We start from the raw sequence: 15,394 nt of genomic DNA, 5'->3' as shown, positions 1-15,394 counted from the left end.
ATCTCCTCCTTCAAAATAAGAGTCTCCTGGACCGCTGACCTCAAGTCCCAGACCAATCATATGGACAACTGAGAATTCAATTTTACTCCTGGGGGGAGTGGGCGGGGACTGCCGTAGAGGTATGCAGAGACCGCATCAGGGCGGCTGGAGATGGTTTAGTGGAAACTGGAAATCTTCAAGGCTCTCACTTCCTCAAGTTCACATTTCTAGAAATGGCACACAAAGTCCTAGTCTGGACTACAAAAAAAAACCCAAAAAAACAAACAAACAAACAAACAAACAAACAAAAAAAACGCTCTGAAAACTGCCATGGAGTCAGGCATGGTGGCACATGTATGCCTTTAATCCCAGCATTTGAGGCAGAGATAGAGACAAGGGCACAGGGATCTCTGTAGAGGCCAGGCCAACCAGGGCTGCGTGGTGAGACCCTGTGGACCCGCTCCGGACTAAGGAAGAGGCTCTTCCTATTGCAGACACACAGCAAGCCGCAGACAGGCTCGAGCCCTTCCAAGCTCCGTGCTCCTTACAGGGCTCCTGCCGTCCGTCCGCCATTAGAAAAGGACTGGCAAACAAATTTCCATGATGCTTAGAGGCAGGTAGTGATAACCACCGGGTGTAGAAACATGGGACCAGAGTGGGGGCATCCCTACATCTCATCCTTTGCTCCAAGTGTTCAATGTGTGTATGTTACAAAATTAAGATGTTATGAACCAAGAAGACAGGGATACATGTAAAATGATATTAACATTATTATTCTTATTACTAACGCATCTGCAATCAGAGAGTAGGCACGAACCCCTATATCCACAGCACAGCCACAGGTAACCAGAGGCTGACTCCCAGACACCCATCCATGTGGTAAGATCCACCTTCTAAAGCAACTGAGTCACAGAGACCATGTGATCAAGCCTCAAGTCTCCTTCCAGACATTTTAGTTAAATTCGGGACTTCGGCCACCTCATCCATTACCTGCCTCCGCTGTCTTTTCTGCCACTTTGCCACCTTTTCCACAATGACTTTGAGTCCCTGAGCCTCCTGGTCACAAAAGAGCTGTCACAGCACCAAGCATCGAGTCTTCTTAGTGCCACACTCAAAGCAAGGAAAGGGAGAAGACAAAGTTTTGTTTGCTTTGCAACTCAGCAGGAAGCCAAATATTTTTTTTCTGAACCACCTCCTAGCCCATGGTACAACCAGCGGGTTTCCTGTCCTGTCTGCTAATTAGAATAACATCCCAAGGCCATTTTGAGCTGCAAGGGAAGCTGAGCAAGCAGCCGGGGTGGGAGTTGGGGCCTATCCTGTAATCAGGAGTACACCCTGTTTATTCCAATTGGCCAGGTAGCAGAGAAGGCGTGGAGGGTTTACTGCTGACAGTGCTGGGAACCTCTGTTAAACCCATTCTGCATCCTCTTCAGGACTTGGTAGATATTGGCCCAGTATGTTCATTCTTAACACTCTGGGAGGCTCAGTTTTCCGCCCACCAAAACCACAAGAGCTACTCATTGTTGAAGTGTGATGCCCATGACCAAAAAATTCTGACAAATGAGTTTTTGTTCCCAGCTGACGCACACTGGCCAGAAAGCATCCTACAAATGTCTCCTGCATCCATCTCCTTCCCCTCACTGTCTATCAGAAGAAACGCCCAGCCCCTGTCCCAGCATCCCCCAAGGGAACAAGCAACAGCAGGGTAAAGGCTAGACCCCAACCATGACAAGGTCTGACAGGGTTCAAGTCTCACCAATGGCTCTCGGGCAGAAGGCCTTTTCCACACAGCTCAAATGTGGACCATACTCTGAGAACACTCAAGACATCTTGTCCTGTGTACACCCTGACCAGGGAGACAGCTGCCATAGGTCCCCTGAGCAGGACCCAGATGGAGCCCGCTCCATCCCGCTTCCACCTAGGGGACAGGACCTCTGACCTTCTTTGATCACAGTCAAGAGCTTTTGCCCCTGTGGAAGGCCACTGGAAGAGGTCCGCTGGACATGTTACTGGCAAATGCTGAACTTGTGCTGGGTCTTCGAGACCAAACTTTTGGAGCTGGGGTTAAGGTGAATCTACCAGCAGCCTGTGGACTGCAGAAAGTCTGGTTTGATTAATTAGCAAGCAATGTGCTGGGGCAAAGCTTGGAGGTGGAACATTGGCCAGCAGGTTTAAGGCCCTGGGTTCTCTCCTCGGTACCAATAAACACAAAACATCACATGCAGCCAGCCTTCTGTGCAACTGCGGTGTCTGCAGGCTTCGGAAGTAGCTTGGTTTCCACTTACTCATGCATGCCTACCTAAATACAAGTATCAATGTAGGAAACCTCAGGAGGGAGAGAACATGCTAATCCACTGATCGCGTCTCCCGACAACCACATCTAACCTTCCCTGTCTTCCATGAGCACACCTCCCTGCCCTTGCTTGCAGCAAGCTTCGTCCTTATAAGCCCGCCTTCTAGGGAACTGCAGCAGAGAGGCTGTGCCTACTCTGTTCTGGGCACTTCTCCAGCCGGTCCGCAGCGCTGTTTCTTTAAAATTTCTGACCAATGACAGATCTTAATCAGCCAAGAGATGACTTTCTAGTGAAACAGGGTCAGCCCAGTGTGATAACGCCAACTTCCTGTTGTGCCTCGTGCTCTGTCGACACAAGCAAGGTTCTGTCTGAGCCAGTGTGTCTTTCTGCTCAGGCATGCCACCTCAATCCAGCACCCTAGATGTAGGTAGGGCTGAGTTACCACGCTCAGGGGGCGGCAACATTCAGAGCTTGACACCCAGGCCGCAGCTGAGGTCCCTGGGTCATAGAGTGCACACACTGATCTTCTATCAACTGGGCACCCCAGAATCAGGAAGCAGGGTCAACTTCAGAGATGGGACCAAGTCTCTGAGCTCAAAATAAGAGGTCTTAGATCTTCCTTCCAAGAGGAAGGAGTCGACCTCGGAGCTGGGCCACTTATGAAATATTCAATAGGGATGGGACAGAGACCTGACCACTTGGGGAAACAGCCAGATGGAGTGGAGTACTGTCTTGGAGTGGGGGAGTGGGGGGACTCACATCAGAGGAGACGTAGGACCAACTAAACTAGGAAGGAGGTCCCTGCAGAAGGACGATGTGCCCAGCCTATGTCTGTTCACAAGCAGGGTCATCAACAGAGGATGGGGGATGGGCACAGATGTTCATGGCAGGCCAGGCAGGAGACACTAAGGCTCTGGCCACAACATGTGACAAAGCTACACTGGAAGGCCACTATATCCTGAAAATGGCAGAGAACACACCCAGCCTGTGTGCCAGCAAGACATTTCTGTAGCATCCCTGACAGTTGGATAGTGGGTAACAGTGGGTAATTGTCACTTCTGATTACTTAACACGTGCTTTATATAAACAAGCAGGGTGGAGAGAAACAGGTTAGGCTGAACCTCAGGCAATGTAGGGTCTGAGGCAGGCTAAGGTCCAAGGCAGTCTCTGTGCTTTGTGGAACTTTGAGGCTCACGGGAAGCTGGCTTGCCTGTCTAGTCATTACCCAGGCTAGGACACCCAGCCTCCTTCTAGGGAAGCTGGAAGAGAGCTCATGAATGGACCCAGAATGGGTCCAGGCAACCAACAGGTCCGGGTGTACATAAGTATCTTTAGCCTGTAGGGAATGGGAATGGGTTGATCTATTTGAGCTACAGAGAGAGAACATCTGGTTAGGGGTTGTCAGGGTACCCTTCTCTACCTTGTTCTCAGGAAGGCAGCGGGATCCAGGAGAGGTCCCATTCTGAGTGCAGTCTTTCTTATAGTCAGAAAAAGACCCATCCTCAAGAACGTGGAATCCCTGCTGATAGCTGGGCTACTTCAAGCAACTGGTTTCTCTAAAGTTCCAAAAAATATCACCCAGAGTCAGTGGTTTCCAACTGGAAGGAGGGGCTTCCCCTCACCCAGAAGATTCTTAGCCAGGTCCGGGGTTACATTTGAGTGTCAGAACTTGTGGTATAGGCACTAGTGTCCAGTGTGTGGAGGTCTAGAAATGAAGACTATCCCACAGTGCACAGAGCAGGGTGACCCCACAGACCCTATGCACAGCAGCTCTATACTACGAACAAAAGAACCTCCATGTTCCCCAGGGTGTTAACCACACTGGCCCCAATATTCCTGGATTCCCTTCCCAACCTTCCTCTCCATCTACCCAACCCCCAACTGATACATTAAGACAACCCAGAGGGGGTTGAGTGGGTGAAAGGCAAGTCCCTTCGTTTATTGTTTCCTCCTGAGGGGAATGACCAACCAGTACCTCCATCTCATAAACATTTACTGGCCCTGGAAGGTTCCAGGCACCACTGCCATTTTTAAGGGCTTGTCTCTCAACAAATGTTAAGGTCAACTCAGTCAGAAAATGGAACTTGAGAAGGGGAGGGAGCAGGGGTCGGGGAGGGGGGAGCTGCTCGTGTATGTATTACAAAGTTCAAGACCGAGAAGTAAATGGAAAGAGCCCAGACAGCCCCTACCCTGTGAACAAATGTCTGCTTTATTCTAAGCTTTCCAGAGCAGGCAAGGGAGCTTTAAATGTCTCTGGGCACTGCCCTACTGTCTCCAGTTGCCTGCAGGGCCCCTCTGTAATAATGGGTCTGAAGATTGGTTGTTACTGACCAGAGGCATGATACCACAGCACCCTGGGCAGCTGGGAAGGGCCACCTGGCCACAGAGCCTTGAGACCTGACGCAGACCTGGCGGGCATCTCTGGTAGGATGGCATCTCTGGTAGGATTTGGTCTGGTGTGCCTGGGCTTGAGAAAAGCTTAATCATATAACAAGTTGTAAAGGCAAACATGCTAGGCACCTGAGTGCCCACAGAGCTGACATTCCGGTTGCTTCCCTTAAAAAATGAACGCAGGTAAGTTATTGTGGAGTAACGAGACTCACAAGGGGATCTCAAAGATGCTGTGTAGAGCCCTTTGCCCAGGTCTCCCATGTAAGTGTGGACCAGGCACATGGGCTTGTGTCAGAACTGAGAGTCATGCTGGTGCACTGCTGAACCCTACCGCCTGCAGTCATCCGGAGTACCCAGTGAGCCTGTGTGCTGAGCCTCCAGATGGTTACACTCTAACCACCCTCTCTTACTCACTGTCTCTCTAGACCTGTTCTAAGTCATCCAGGATACAGACAGAGGTCTTTGCACTTGAACTGCACAGCTGCATTTGTTCTGCACAACTCGTGTACCACACACACACATACACACATATGCATCTACACACACACATACCCACATGCACACACTCACAGCTACACACATGCACATGTGTGCACACACATACATGCATACATGTGCACATACATGCCTACATGCACATACTCACACATGCATACACACTCACCCACATGCACACAAACAGCCACATGCAAACACTCACACCTACACACATGCACACTCACACATACACATGCACACACTCACACATGCAGACACACTTGCCCACACGCACAGAAACACCCACATGCAAACACACCTACACCTATGCACACATGCATATAGGAGCGCATACACACAAGAAAGGAACTCAACCCCATGGTAGAGGACATTCAGAGGTGACTCTCCTGATCACAATAAACCTCAATTGAAAGTTCTAAACACAAGGTAAGGCTGCTTCTGCAGACTTCTCCACACAGCATCATGAGCTCTGACACATCTGTAGCTGCCCCAGGGTTTTCTCAGAGGGAGTAGGATGTATTTGGGGCTCCATAAGGTCTTATGACAATCAGGATAGAGAGCCAGAGCCTACTTCTCTTTCTCTTACCCATCAGAGAGATTACAGAGTCAGGATCTTCCTCCAAGCCTCCTCCCAGGCCAGAGAGGCATGTGTTCAATCCCATGCACAGCCACTTAATAGGGAAGGTATGGTTGACATGTGGCACTTCCCGGCAGAAAACTCAGAGAGTTAAAGGGGGAAGGTCTGAGGCAGGGGGAAGCCTCATTAAACTACTTAGAGAGCTAGTTCTAAATGTGCAGGATCATCCTGACCCGTTTCAGAGAGGGTTGAGCTAAGACTGAATTCTGCTTCCAGGTTCAGTCACACGAGGCCTGTGGGTAGTGAGAAACCACCTCTATTGCCTGAGAAGACAAGACTTGGGGACAAAGGACAGTCAGTATCTTCTGGAAAACATCGGCAGTGTCCTCATCACCAGGCACTGACCCATAAATCATAAGACAGCACCAAACAGTTCCGCAACCTCCAGAAACACCGCCACCAGCTGGGCACCAGGTGTTCAAACACGCAAGCTGGTGGGGACAGTCCACATGCAACTCCTCGTAATAAACAAACAGGAAGCGTCTGTTTTTCTTTTGTTTGTTTTGTTTTGTTTTCCCTCTCTGGGGCCCTGCTTGCCTAGTTAGTCTCATCTATGCCTTTATAAAGAAAAAATAATTCCCATCGCTCTATTTACTGTGCACTTTGCTGTTACATAGGCCGTGCATTCAAAATGTACCGGGAGCGGGGTGGGCCATGAGATCAGACATATTTACAGAACTCTGCCTGGAATGTCATCACCCCTCCCACGATCACAACCAACCGGCGAACACCTGGTGCACTCTGAAAATTGTGCAAGGCAACAAAGAAGGCCAGAGTCCTTCATCTAAAGCCAGAGCAACCAGATGTTGTAGGCTGTATGCATTTACATGTGCATATGTGTGAATAGGCACATGTATGTGAACATGCTTCTTGCATGCACATGCACACAGGTGTTTGTGCCAGTGCCTGCATGTGCAAGCATGGGTGTGTATTTGCATGTGTGCAAAACTTCGTGAGGTCACCAGGCAGTCGAACCACTGGCCCATCAGATAGGAATAATGATTAATGCCGCTTAACTGTATAGCAACAGTGGCGATGATGCTGACAGACAATGAGACCGTGGAAGAGCACAAGACCCTCGTCACCAACAAATCTAATTAACCTTGTCTACAGGAATAGACATATCTCCCTAAAGGCTTTGGGGAGATAAAGATGGGATAGAACATGTGGTCCCAGATATACAGAGAGCTCTACACGTCATGCTGGACCCTCCAAATGGCAGGGAGACCTGAAGGAAATCTGTGGGGCCCTGGAAGGAGGGCACCCACATCTGCCTCAGGCCTCGGTCACGATCTCTCTGTTCCTCTGGCCTCTAAGGAATCCACACCAGGCTTTATTGATATCTGCACACAGCCAGCTGCAGGAGTCAGGGGCCCCTTTGCACCTGCTCCAATCACAAGTGGGAAGCTGCAGGCTCAGTTAATGAATGCTCTGGGCTTGTCACTCCCCCGAAGGGAAAGACTATTTGTACTTTGACTGGCTTCCAGAAAGGGGTGGGAAGAAGAAATACTTCAGTAATGAGATTTCTTTCTTAATTAAACTTTTTCATGTTAGAATAAGTTTTTATTTGAAGTTTCTATACAGACCCTTCATTCCATTTTGGTCTCCCAGGTAGTGGTTTTTTTTTTTTTTTTTTTTAAATAACCACCACAGATGTTAAAATCCAGAGAAGGAGCCAGTACTTGCTCTGTTCACCACTGGTGAGGAGGGTGCTTTGTTCTCTTTTGGGGCCGATGGCATCATGGGGAGTGGTCCAGATACTTTGCTGACCGGGATGGAGTGGACAGAGAAAATCAGTTTCTGCATCTCTGGGAAAAGATGGGAAACTCAGGACATTTCCTTATATTTCAAATACTTGATCTCAGTATCTGTGTACATTTTTTAAAACATGTAGCCAGGCTGGCCTTGAAAGTGCTCAGTAGCCAAGGCTAGCCTTACATGCCTGATCTTCCTCCCTCTTCCTTCCAAGTGCTGACATTGTATGTGTGATTTGATATGGCCAGGGATCAGACCCAGGGCCTCCCGTGTGTTTGACAAGAACTCTGCCAACCAAGGTACATACCAGAACTTGATCTCGATATTTACAGACAACTACAAACCTGGAGAGATGACTCGGTGCTGACAGACGCTTGGTGCTCCACCGTGAAACTCAGAGTTGTGACCCCAGCACCCACATAGGAAAGACTCACAAATGCTGGTAACTCTAACCCAAGGGATCAGACATTCTCTTCTTTCCTTGATGGACATTTGTGAGTACCTGTACACACACACACACACACACACACACACACACACACACACACATAGAAAAAAATAAAACAACCTTTTTTAAAACTGAAATGTCAGCAGGTAAAGACCCTTGCTGCCAAGCCTGACCATCTGAGTTTCATCTCCAAAACCATCATGGTGGAAGGGAGGGACTGGCTTTCAACAGGTTGTCGTCTAACCTCCACATGCCACAGGTGCACCTCCTGCCCAATAAACAAATGTAATACATTTTTAACTGAAATTCAGACTAACATACCAAATAAATTCAGCTTTTACTCACCCCAACGAGAAGTACATTTATTATACGCCTATGTCTGGGATAAGGAGACTTGTGTTTTCTTGAGACTCTGTTAAGGAGAGGACTGCTACCCAGCTTTTACAGAGTGAGGGGACAGACTCAGAGACGTTAAAATAGCTCCCACAAGGTCACAGAGACACTATTGTACCAGGGTGGAAACAGGCACATGGGTTTAAGCTTCGTCTAAAAAGAATTACTGTGGATGTTCCTCGGGGCTCCCTTGCCAAGCCACACCCACCGCTGTCACCAAGAACTTCCGTTCCTCCTCGCAGGGAAGCCCCCAACCCCCCACCCCATAGATCATCCAGAATTAACTGCAAAGTGTCAGGAAACTTGGCCAGGCAGTCTGAGAGCTAGGGCTGGAAGCCTTCACTGTGAAGCCCTTTATAGAAAGCCGGTTGGCAGCCCCAGCTCCTGCATGGGAACAAATTAACAATGGCATCCCAAACACAGGAAAGGAAGGAAATTGGAAACACAGTTTATGCTTGGCCGGCCCTTTGAAATACTGTACCATGCTACTGACATCAATTAATGAAAAGCAGGGCTGTGCTGAGAGGCTCCGGTTTGGAAATGCATTAACACACGTTAAACATGTTGGTACAGGAACCAGATTATAAGCACTCTGGTTCTCAAACGATAAAGTAGTTACTCAAACCCTGGTGTTCACAGAGGCCTCATTAATTCGATCCACTCCTTGAGGATCAGCAGAGGCTTTGCGCCGCTCCCCGCGATGCCTTCCGACACAAATGTTGAAAGGACAGCCTGGCACATGCTACTCTGAGCTTCACAATGGGGCGTGTCGGGCTCTGTGCACTCCTGACATCTCCCAAATCATAAACAGCCCGTCCTGGGGGGGCAGGGGGAGTTCCCAGCCCAGCCCTGGTGTTGTTCATCTGCACCGCCATTGCACTTGGGGGTCGAGCGATTTTTCACCCGGGGGAGGTTAACCGTGAAATATCTGTTCCACATTAAGAAATACCAAGTCACATTTTTTGTCAAATAGTATTTGTCAAATGCCATTTGCTGTAAAACCCGGGGAATTCAATCCCAGCTGAACACACAGCTAATACCGACCGGCTCACATAATAGTCATGGTGGTGCATGCAAGCTTACAGTGCAAGCCATCCAGCCTCTATAAACACTTGCAGGGACTACGAAGGGGAGTTCTGGAATAAATAAAGCACGTGCCCCGAGCTGCCCCTGGCACAAAGAACCCCACTTGCTGGCAGAGCCCCTGAATGTTCTTAAGGGGTGAATTGGTGAATCTTGGCTTTTCTGAATGCCTATACAAAAATCGGGGCTTCTTTGTTAAAAGCCCAAGGTCACCAACACTGTCTCTAAACACACACCCTCTGCATCCCAGCGTCGGGGTCCAAGTCCTAGGCGTCACCGATGTCCCTCTTCCCACTGACATCATCCCTCCCAACCCCACGTCGATCTGGGATCCATCAAGCCTGGGTCATTGGAGTGTGTGAAGCTGAAAGTGTTATCAGTTTCTATGTAAATATTGGTGTTTCCTCACCCCACGGAGGCAAGGGGAGGCAAAACAGCATGGGCGCGTTTGATTTCAACTAATTAAAAGCAGAGGGCTGTGCAATCCAATATATTGATTTTACCAGTGGGACTTAAATCTTTTATAATAAGTGTACACAGCTGCGGCTCCTTCCACCACCTTGCTCTCCCGCTAATCCCCGAGCGCATTCCTTCTGACAACAAGACAGATCCTACACATCCCTGCCTGCGCCCTGACCCCAGGAGACACAGCAGAGAGCGCGCCCAGGAAGGCAAGCTGTGCGGGGCTGCCAGCCACATCCCCTGTGCGTCTGTCTGTGGGCCCCAGCCATGGCCGAGGAGCACCAGGCTGCTGCTGGGAGGGAAATGTTCCCCATTCCACAGCTACACGGAGGGGCAGGGCGGGAAGGGTGGAGAAGGCAAGCCTGAGGACACTGTGAGACTCGATGAGGGCCAAATATGACCTTAGCAAGTGGGGTGGGCGAGATATGAAAGCGACGGGGTCATCAATCAACCTCCACGGAACTCTGCGTGGGATGAAATCATCACTTGTCTTCAAGTTCGGCAGGAATATGACATGTGCTCACATCACAGGCATGCCAATGGTCAGGGGACCGTCCACCCTCTGTGTTAATCTAGGCAAAGGCTTGCTGGCTGCCAACATCCTTGCTAAGGTAAGGCCCCAACCCAGTTCTCTGGAGCTGGGTCTCTGAGGGTCTCACTCTTTTCCCCCAATAGAGGAAAACAATCAACCCGTCTCCTCTGTACCACCTCCTACCTTCTAAGGGAACTTCAGACCCAAATGACAGCCCTGGGATAAAACCCCAAAGCAGCCATCTGAGCTGCCATTCAGGGCCCAGCCTCGGCCTGCCTTGATTGCAGAAGGGAAATACACACAAAAGATCCAAAACAGTTCAAATCTGGGTCACATAATATCCTTGGGAAAAGGGGAGGGGGGGAATCTTTGATTTATAGATCCAGGAAAATGAGGTTTAAAAGTGACTTTGAAAAGGTTACTGAAAACACAGCTGTTGGTGCACCCCTATGGTGAAGTTAATGTGGGGAGAGAGAGAGGAGAGAGAGAGAGAGAGAGAGAGAGAGAGAGAGAGAGAGAGAGAGAGAGAGAGGAGAGAGAGGAGAGAGAGAGAGGAGAGAGAGAGGGGAGAGAGGGGGGAGAAGGCAAAGGGGAAAGCCATGTGACATCTCTATTAACCTTCCTCTGCTAACCAGAAAGGGCTGGAATGTGAAGGAGCCCCTTCCAAATTCTAAGGGGGGCAGCTTACAGCTGCAGGCGTCTGCAGCCACGCTCTGTGGTGCACTCCCCAAAGGACGTGTTTAAATTGTAACAGAACCTTTCCCCACCATTCCCTGGTGGCATGGTGTGTTCGGAGGGGTAAAGGAGAGATCTTAACGCCAAACACTTGTCTCCAGAAAGGACAGCCAGATGGGGGCCGAGTGAAAAACCAAACTGCTAGGCCTCACCTCTGCTTACCAGAACACATTAACAAAAGCTACAATAATGAGAGGGTTGGAACCGGCTCCTTTTTCTAACTTAGCTTCGAAGATTAAACAAATTTCATTCCTTCCTAACCTGGCCCAGAGATAAACAGGAGTCACATCCACCCTCTCCAAGCCAGTTGGCTTTCTAGAAGATTCCGAACAGAGCTGTTGGGTTTCCAAAGAAAGAGTAGTTGGGGTTAATGGCTAGACTCAGTCTCTGCAGGACCAATTTTGCCTGGGGACTGTTTGAGAGAGTGTGGCCTGTTTTGAATTCCAAAATGAAGTCTACCCAGAGGAGTAGGGGGCTTGTTAATCCAAACCAGTTTACAGATCTTGCCATTGAACTTTGGGGCCAGAGCCAGGGAGGACGGGGGTGTCCCACGAAAGTCGATAGCTGGCCTTCCCAGGGACTTTATGGATCGGCTGGTCTTTGTCATCTGGGACAGTCAAGTCCTCACACGCAGCACCTGGTTTTGCTGTAAATTTTCCCCTAGTGTAGATCCCACTAGGCCTGGCAAACTGCTCAAATTCCAGGGAGAACAACTTACAAGAAAAAACCAGTTTGGCTGCAGACAGGAGGATCTGCAGTTAGTCTGCAAAAGCCTTCAGGGTTGAGGCAGGGGTCCCCAAGCAGGCAGGCCTGAGGGCAGAGGCACGCAGGCAGAGGTGTGCCTGAAAGGCAGCTGGGGAGTCAGTCTCTGCCACCAACACCAAATGCTCTAAGGGTGACAAGGGGCGGTTTGACAGGAACCAGGACATTTTGTCATTCGGGAGCAAAGAGTAGTAAGAGTGAACCTGGCATTCTACAGCTCTCTATTTCTGATCCAACTACACTTTCTCAGCAGACTCAGTGTGGGAATGAGCTTCCAGTCAAGACACTCTTCCTCAACCCCCTGCTGCCTTCCCCAAGTCACACTAGCAGAAGCAGGAGGTATCTGCCTGAGCTGTGGCCCAGCAGAGATTAAAGATGCACCTACAGGAAGCTCTTAGCAGCTATAGTCTGGAGCTCCCCCTAATTACCTCTAGTTTAGCGACAGAACGAGAAAGAAAACAAGACCCAGTCCACGGGTTCTGTTAGAAGCCACTCTGCTATCTAATTAGGAGTGATGGCCCAGAAAGCCAAGCCTGACAAAGTCAGGACAGTCCCACAAAAGCCCAAAGCCAGCCCCACTGATTAAGAGGCTCAGACAAGCCAGGCTTTGTCCTTTCAACATGAAAGAAAGAACGGACTGAAAGGTGTGTGTGCAGCCAGAGGAAGCCACCCAGCTGTGGCCTCCCCAGCATGCCTCAGCTTGTACTCAAGGCGGGAGAGGGGGGAGCCATGGGAGCCGCCCTGGAAGACACCTGGCCCTTTGGGATGAGGGAGGCCAACTGGGGCCACACTGCAGCCCTGAAACACAGAGACTGGCACCAGAGTCAGGGATTATCTGTCTCTGCTTGATGAACCACTACCTTGCTGGAGATCACAGAAGAGACCATAAGCCCTGACCCTCACCCAGGGAAAGGGCCTTGTTAAGCCTGGCTTCGGGATGGCGTCACAGACCCATGCTGACCACATACTGCTAAGTATCTATCGAGGAGTCTGTTTTAGTTTTTGAAAATAAATCACATATTTAAAAAGAAAGAAAGATAAAAAGATAAAAAGGAAGAAAGAAAGAAAGGAAGGAAGGAAGAAAGGAAGGAAGGAAGAAAGAAAGGAAGGAAGGAAGGAAGGAAGGAAGGAAGGAAGGAAGGAAGAAAGAAAGAAAGAAAGAAAGAAAACAAAGTTAAAGACAGCCTCCACCTCCCAGCACCCTAAGCCCTACCCCCAGGAAAACCTCTCTGCAATCAGCCTTTCCTACCTTCAGGGCTTGGAGACTGTTCTAAAATAGGGTCTCTTCTTAACAAGTGTCTAAGGGAAATTTGAATTTGCTCTATATTATTTTGGCAGCTCTAATCACCCGCCTCTACACCCTGACCCTTGATTCATTATTTGATATTTTTGATCTTTAATGGAAACAGGCAATACTCTCCCAGAAGCTCCAGGGCATTTATCTGGAGCTCAGAGGATTAATGTGGACCCTGTCTTCCCAGAGATCCCTTCAGAGGCCCAGGTGCCCAGAGAAGGAGGGGTGGCCTTTAAGCTTCATTATTTCCAAGTTGACACTGCGCCCATGGTGTGTTTAGTGTCTTGACCTGGGGGTTTTCTCAGCAACTTCCACAAGCACAATAAAAGCGACTCAGGAAACAGCATTATCAGGACATGTTATCACCAAAGGCAAATATTTGATGGTCAGCCCTACAGCGCACGGCTGGGGGTTAGTTTGAGCAAGTTAGATACTTGTGTGCGCACAGATGCAGGGGGAGCTGTCTCAGACCAGCCGCAACCCAGCCTCACATCACTGGGTTGGCTGAAACTACAGTAGGGAAACGGGCTCCCCAGCCATTCCATGGCGGCCTCCGTTCCGAGGTCCCCAGCCACACAATCGCCAAAAACCCGTGGTTTGCGCGCCACACGTGATAAACGCTGAAAATGGATTCTGCCGGCCCGGGACCTATCATTAAATATTTAAAATAGAAAACTCGCAATGGAAACGTTCTTTCCCCCGGCTCCAGCCGAGAGTCCAAAGGTGGGCGACTGGCGGCTAGGAGAGGAGCCCCGTGGCACTCAGAGCGCGCGCCGACACTGGCGCACCGCAAAGGGACAGGTAGGGCTGGCAAGAGGGGAAGGAAAGGGGATGTGCGGGATGCCAGAGCCAAGCTGGGCTCAGAGGGGCGGAGGAAAGGCGGGAAGGCAGCTTTACCCACAAGGGCCCTTTAAATCCAGGTAGCGCGGGCCGCTGAAGCCGGTTCAGCTCACATGACCCAGCCGGGCGCTTTGAACTAAGCCGCAGCCGTGCCAGGACCTCCCGACCCTGAGTGAGATGAACCCGCTGCGGAGCAGGCAAAGCGACTCAGGGCAGGACCTTCCCTCTCGGTAACCCCACAACCCCTCCGAGCGGGCGAGACTCACTCGGGACGCACAGAGCTTAAAGTCTACAAATACCCCCGTGCGAGAGTCTCTGGCGGGACCTGATGCTTTGCAAATGGGAAGGTGGGCCACAGTGACTGAAAGCAGCGACCCCTCTCCCTGTCCCAAAGTGGCTCTGGTCTGAGATTTATCCCCTCCCACCGCCACTCACCTAGGTTGACGAAGCTCATGACCATGTCGGCGTCGGTAAGGAAGTGGCTGTCCTGCAGGCTGGCTAAAGGGGGACCCTGGGTACTGAAGACGGCCTTGTAGGGGTAGGAGAAGCCCTGTCCGTCCGGTCCACTCTCCTCTACCGCCATGGCGTTGTACAGGTCCAACATGAACATGGGTGCCGAATTATGCTTTCCCTGGAGGTGTGGACGCGGGCGATGGGGCAAGCCCAAGATGGACAGGATCTCCCGCTGCATCTCCCTCCGTTCCTGGCTGCGGAGGCGCCGGTGTATGAAACTGGAGTGCACCTCGTTGTCCAGGCTGAAGTCGGCCAGGGCGGAGCGCAGCAAGAATAGAGGTGCCCAGAGCACCACGAAGCTGTGTGGCGCCGCAGCGCGCAGCGAGCGCACGTGCATCGCGCCGGCTCTACGCGCGATCCGGGGCACCGGGCCCGCGCCGCCCCAGGTGGCAGCGGAGGGGGCAGGGCAGCGGTCCACGACCCGAGGTCACTTGCTGCAGACGAGCTTCACCGCGGCCTCGCCACTCATGGCCACTCCCTGGCCAGCTGCGCTCTGCCCAGGACGCCCCTGTCCTCTACTCAGTTCTGGCCCGGGGCCCCTCGGCCCGCACCCGCCAGGACGCACGGCAAGGCTTGCACAGCAACTCCAGAGAGCGAGCAAGAGAGCGAGGAGGCGGGCCGGGGTGGGAGGAGCAGCAGCTTGCAGACCTTCTAGTCCGGAGAGCGAGTGCTGGGGAGGCAGCAGGGCGCTGGGCGAACCCTCGCTCCCTCCTCCCGTTCTGATCGCGCTCGGGCCAGCGGGCACTAGCACCAAACCCCCTTCCGATATCCCGCGCCC

At 51.0% G+C, this 15,394-nt stretch overlaps 1 protein-coding gene across 1 annotated transcript in view; it reads right to left on the bottom strand.

Moving 5' to 3' along the window:
• Positions 1 to 14,953, bottom strand: part of BMP7 (bone morphogenetic protein 7) — a gene marked incomplete at both ends in the record, with an annotated part of 74,712 nt that extends 59,759 nt beyond the window's left edge. The window contains one exon of the mRNA XM_080925266.1: positions 14,539 to 14,953. Within this exon, the coding sequence (XP_080781392.1) occupies positions 14,539 to 14,953 (415 nt within the window). The remainder of the gene's footprint in view (positions 1 to 14,538) is intronic.
• Positions 14,954 to 15,394: the final 441 nt, after the last annotated feature.

This window comes from Micromys minutus (assembly GCF_963924665.1).
Source record: "Micromys minutus genome assembly, chromosome: 11".
Classification (NCBI taxonomy): Eukaryota; Metazoa; Chordata; class Mammalia; order Rodentia; family Muridae; genus Micromys; species Micromys minutus.
The sequence above is the reverse complement of the archived record's forward strand: the minus strand, read 5'-3'. Positions and strand labels throughout refer to the sequence as shown.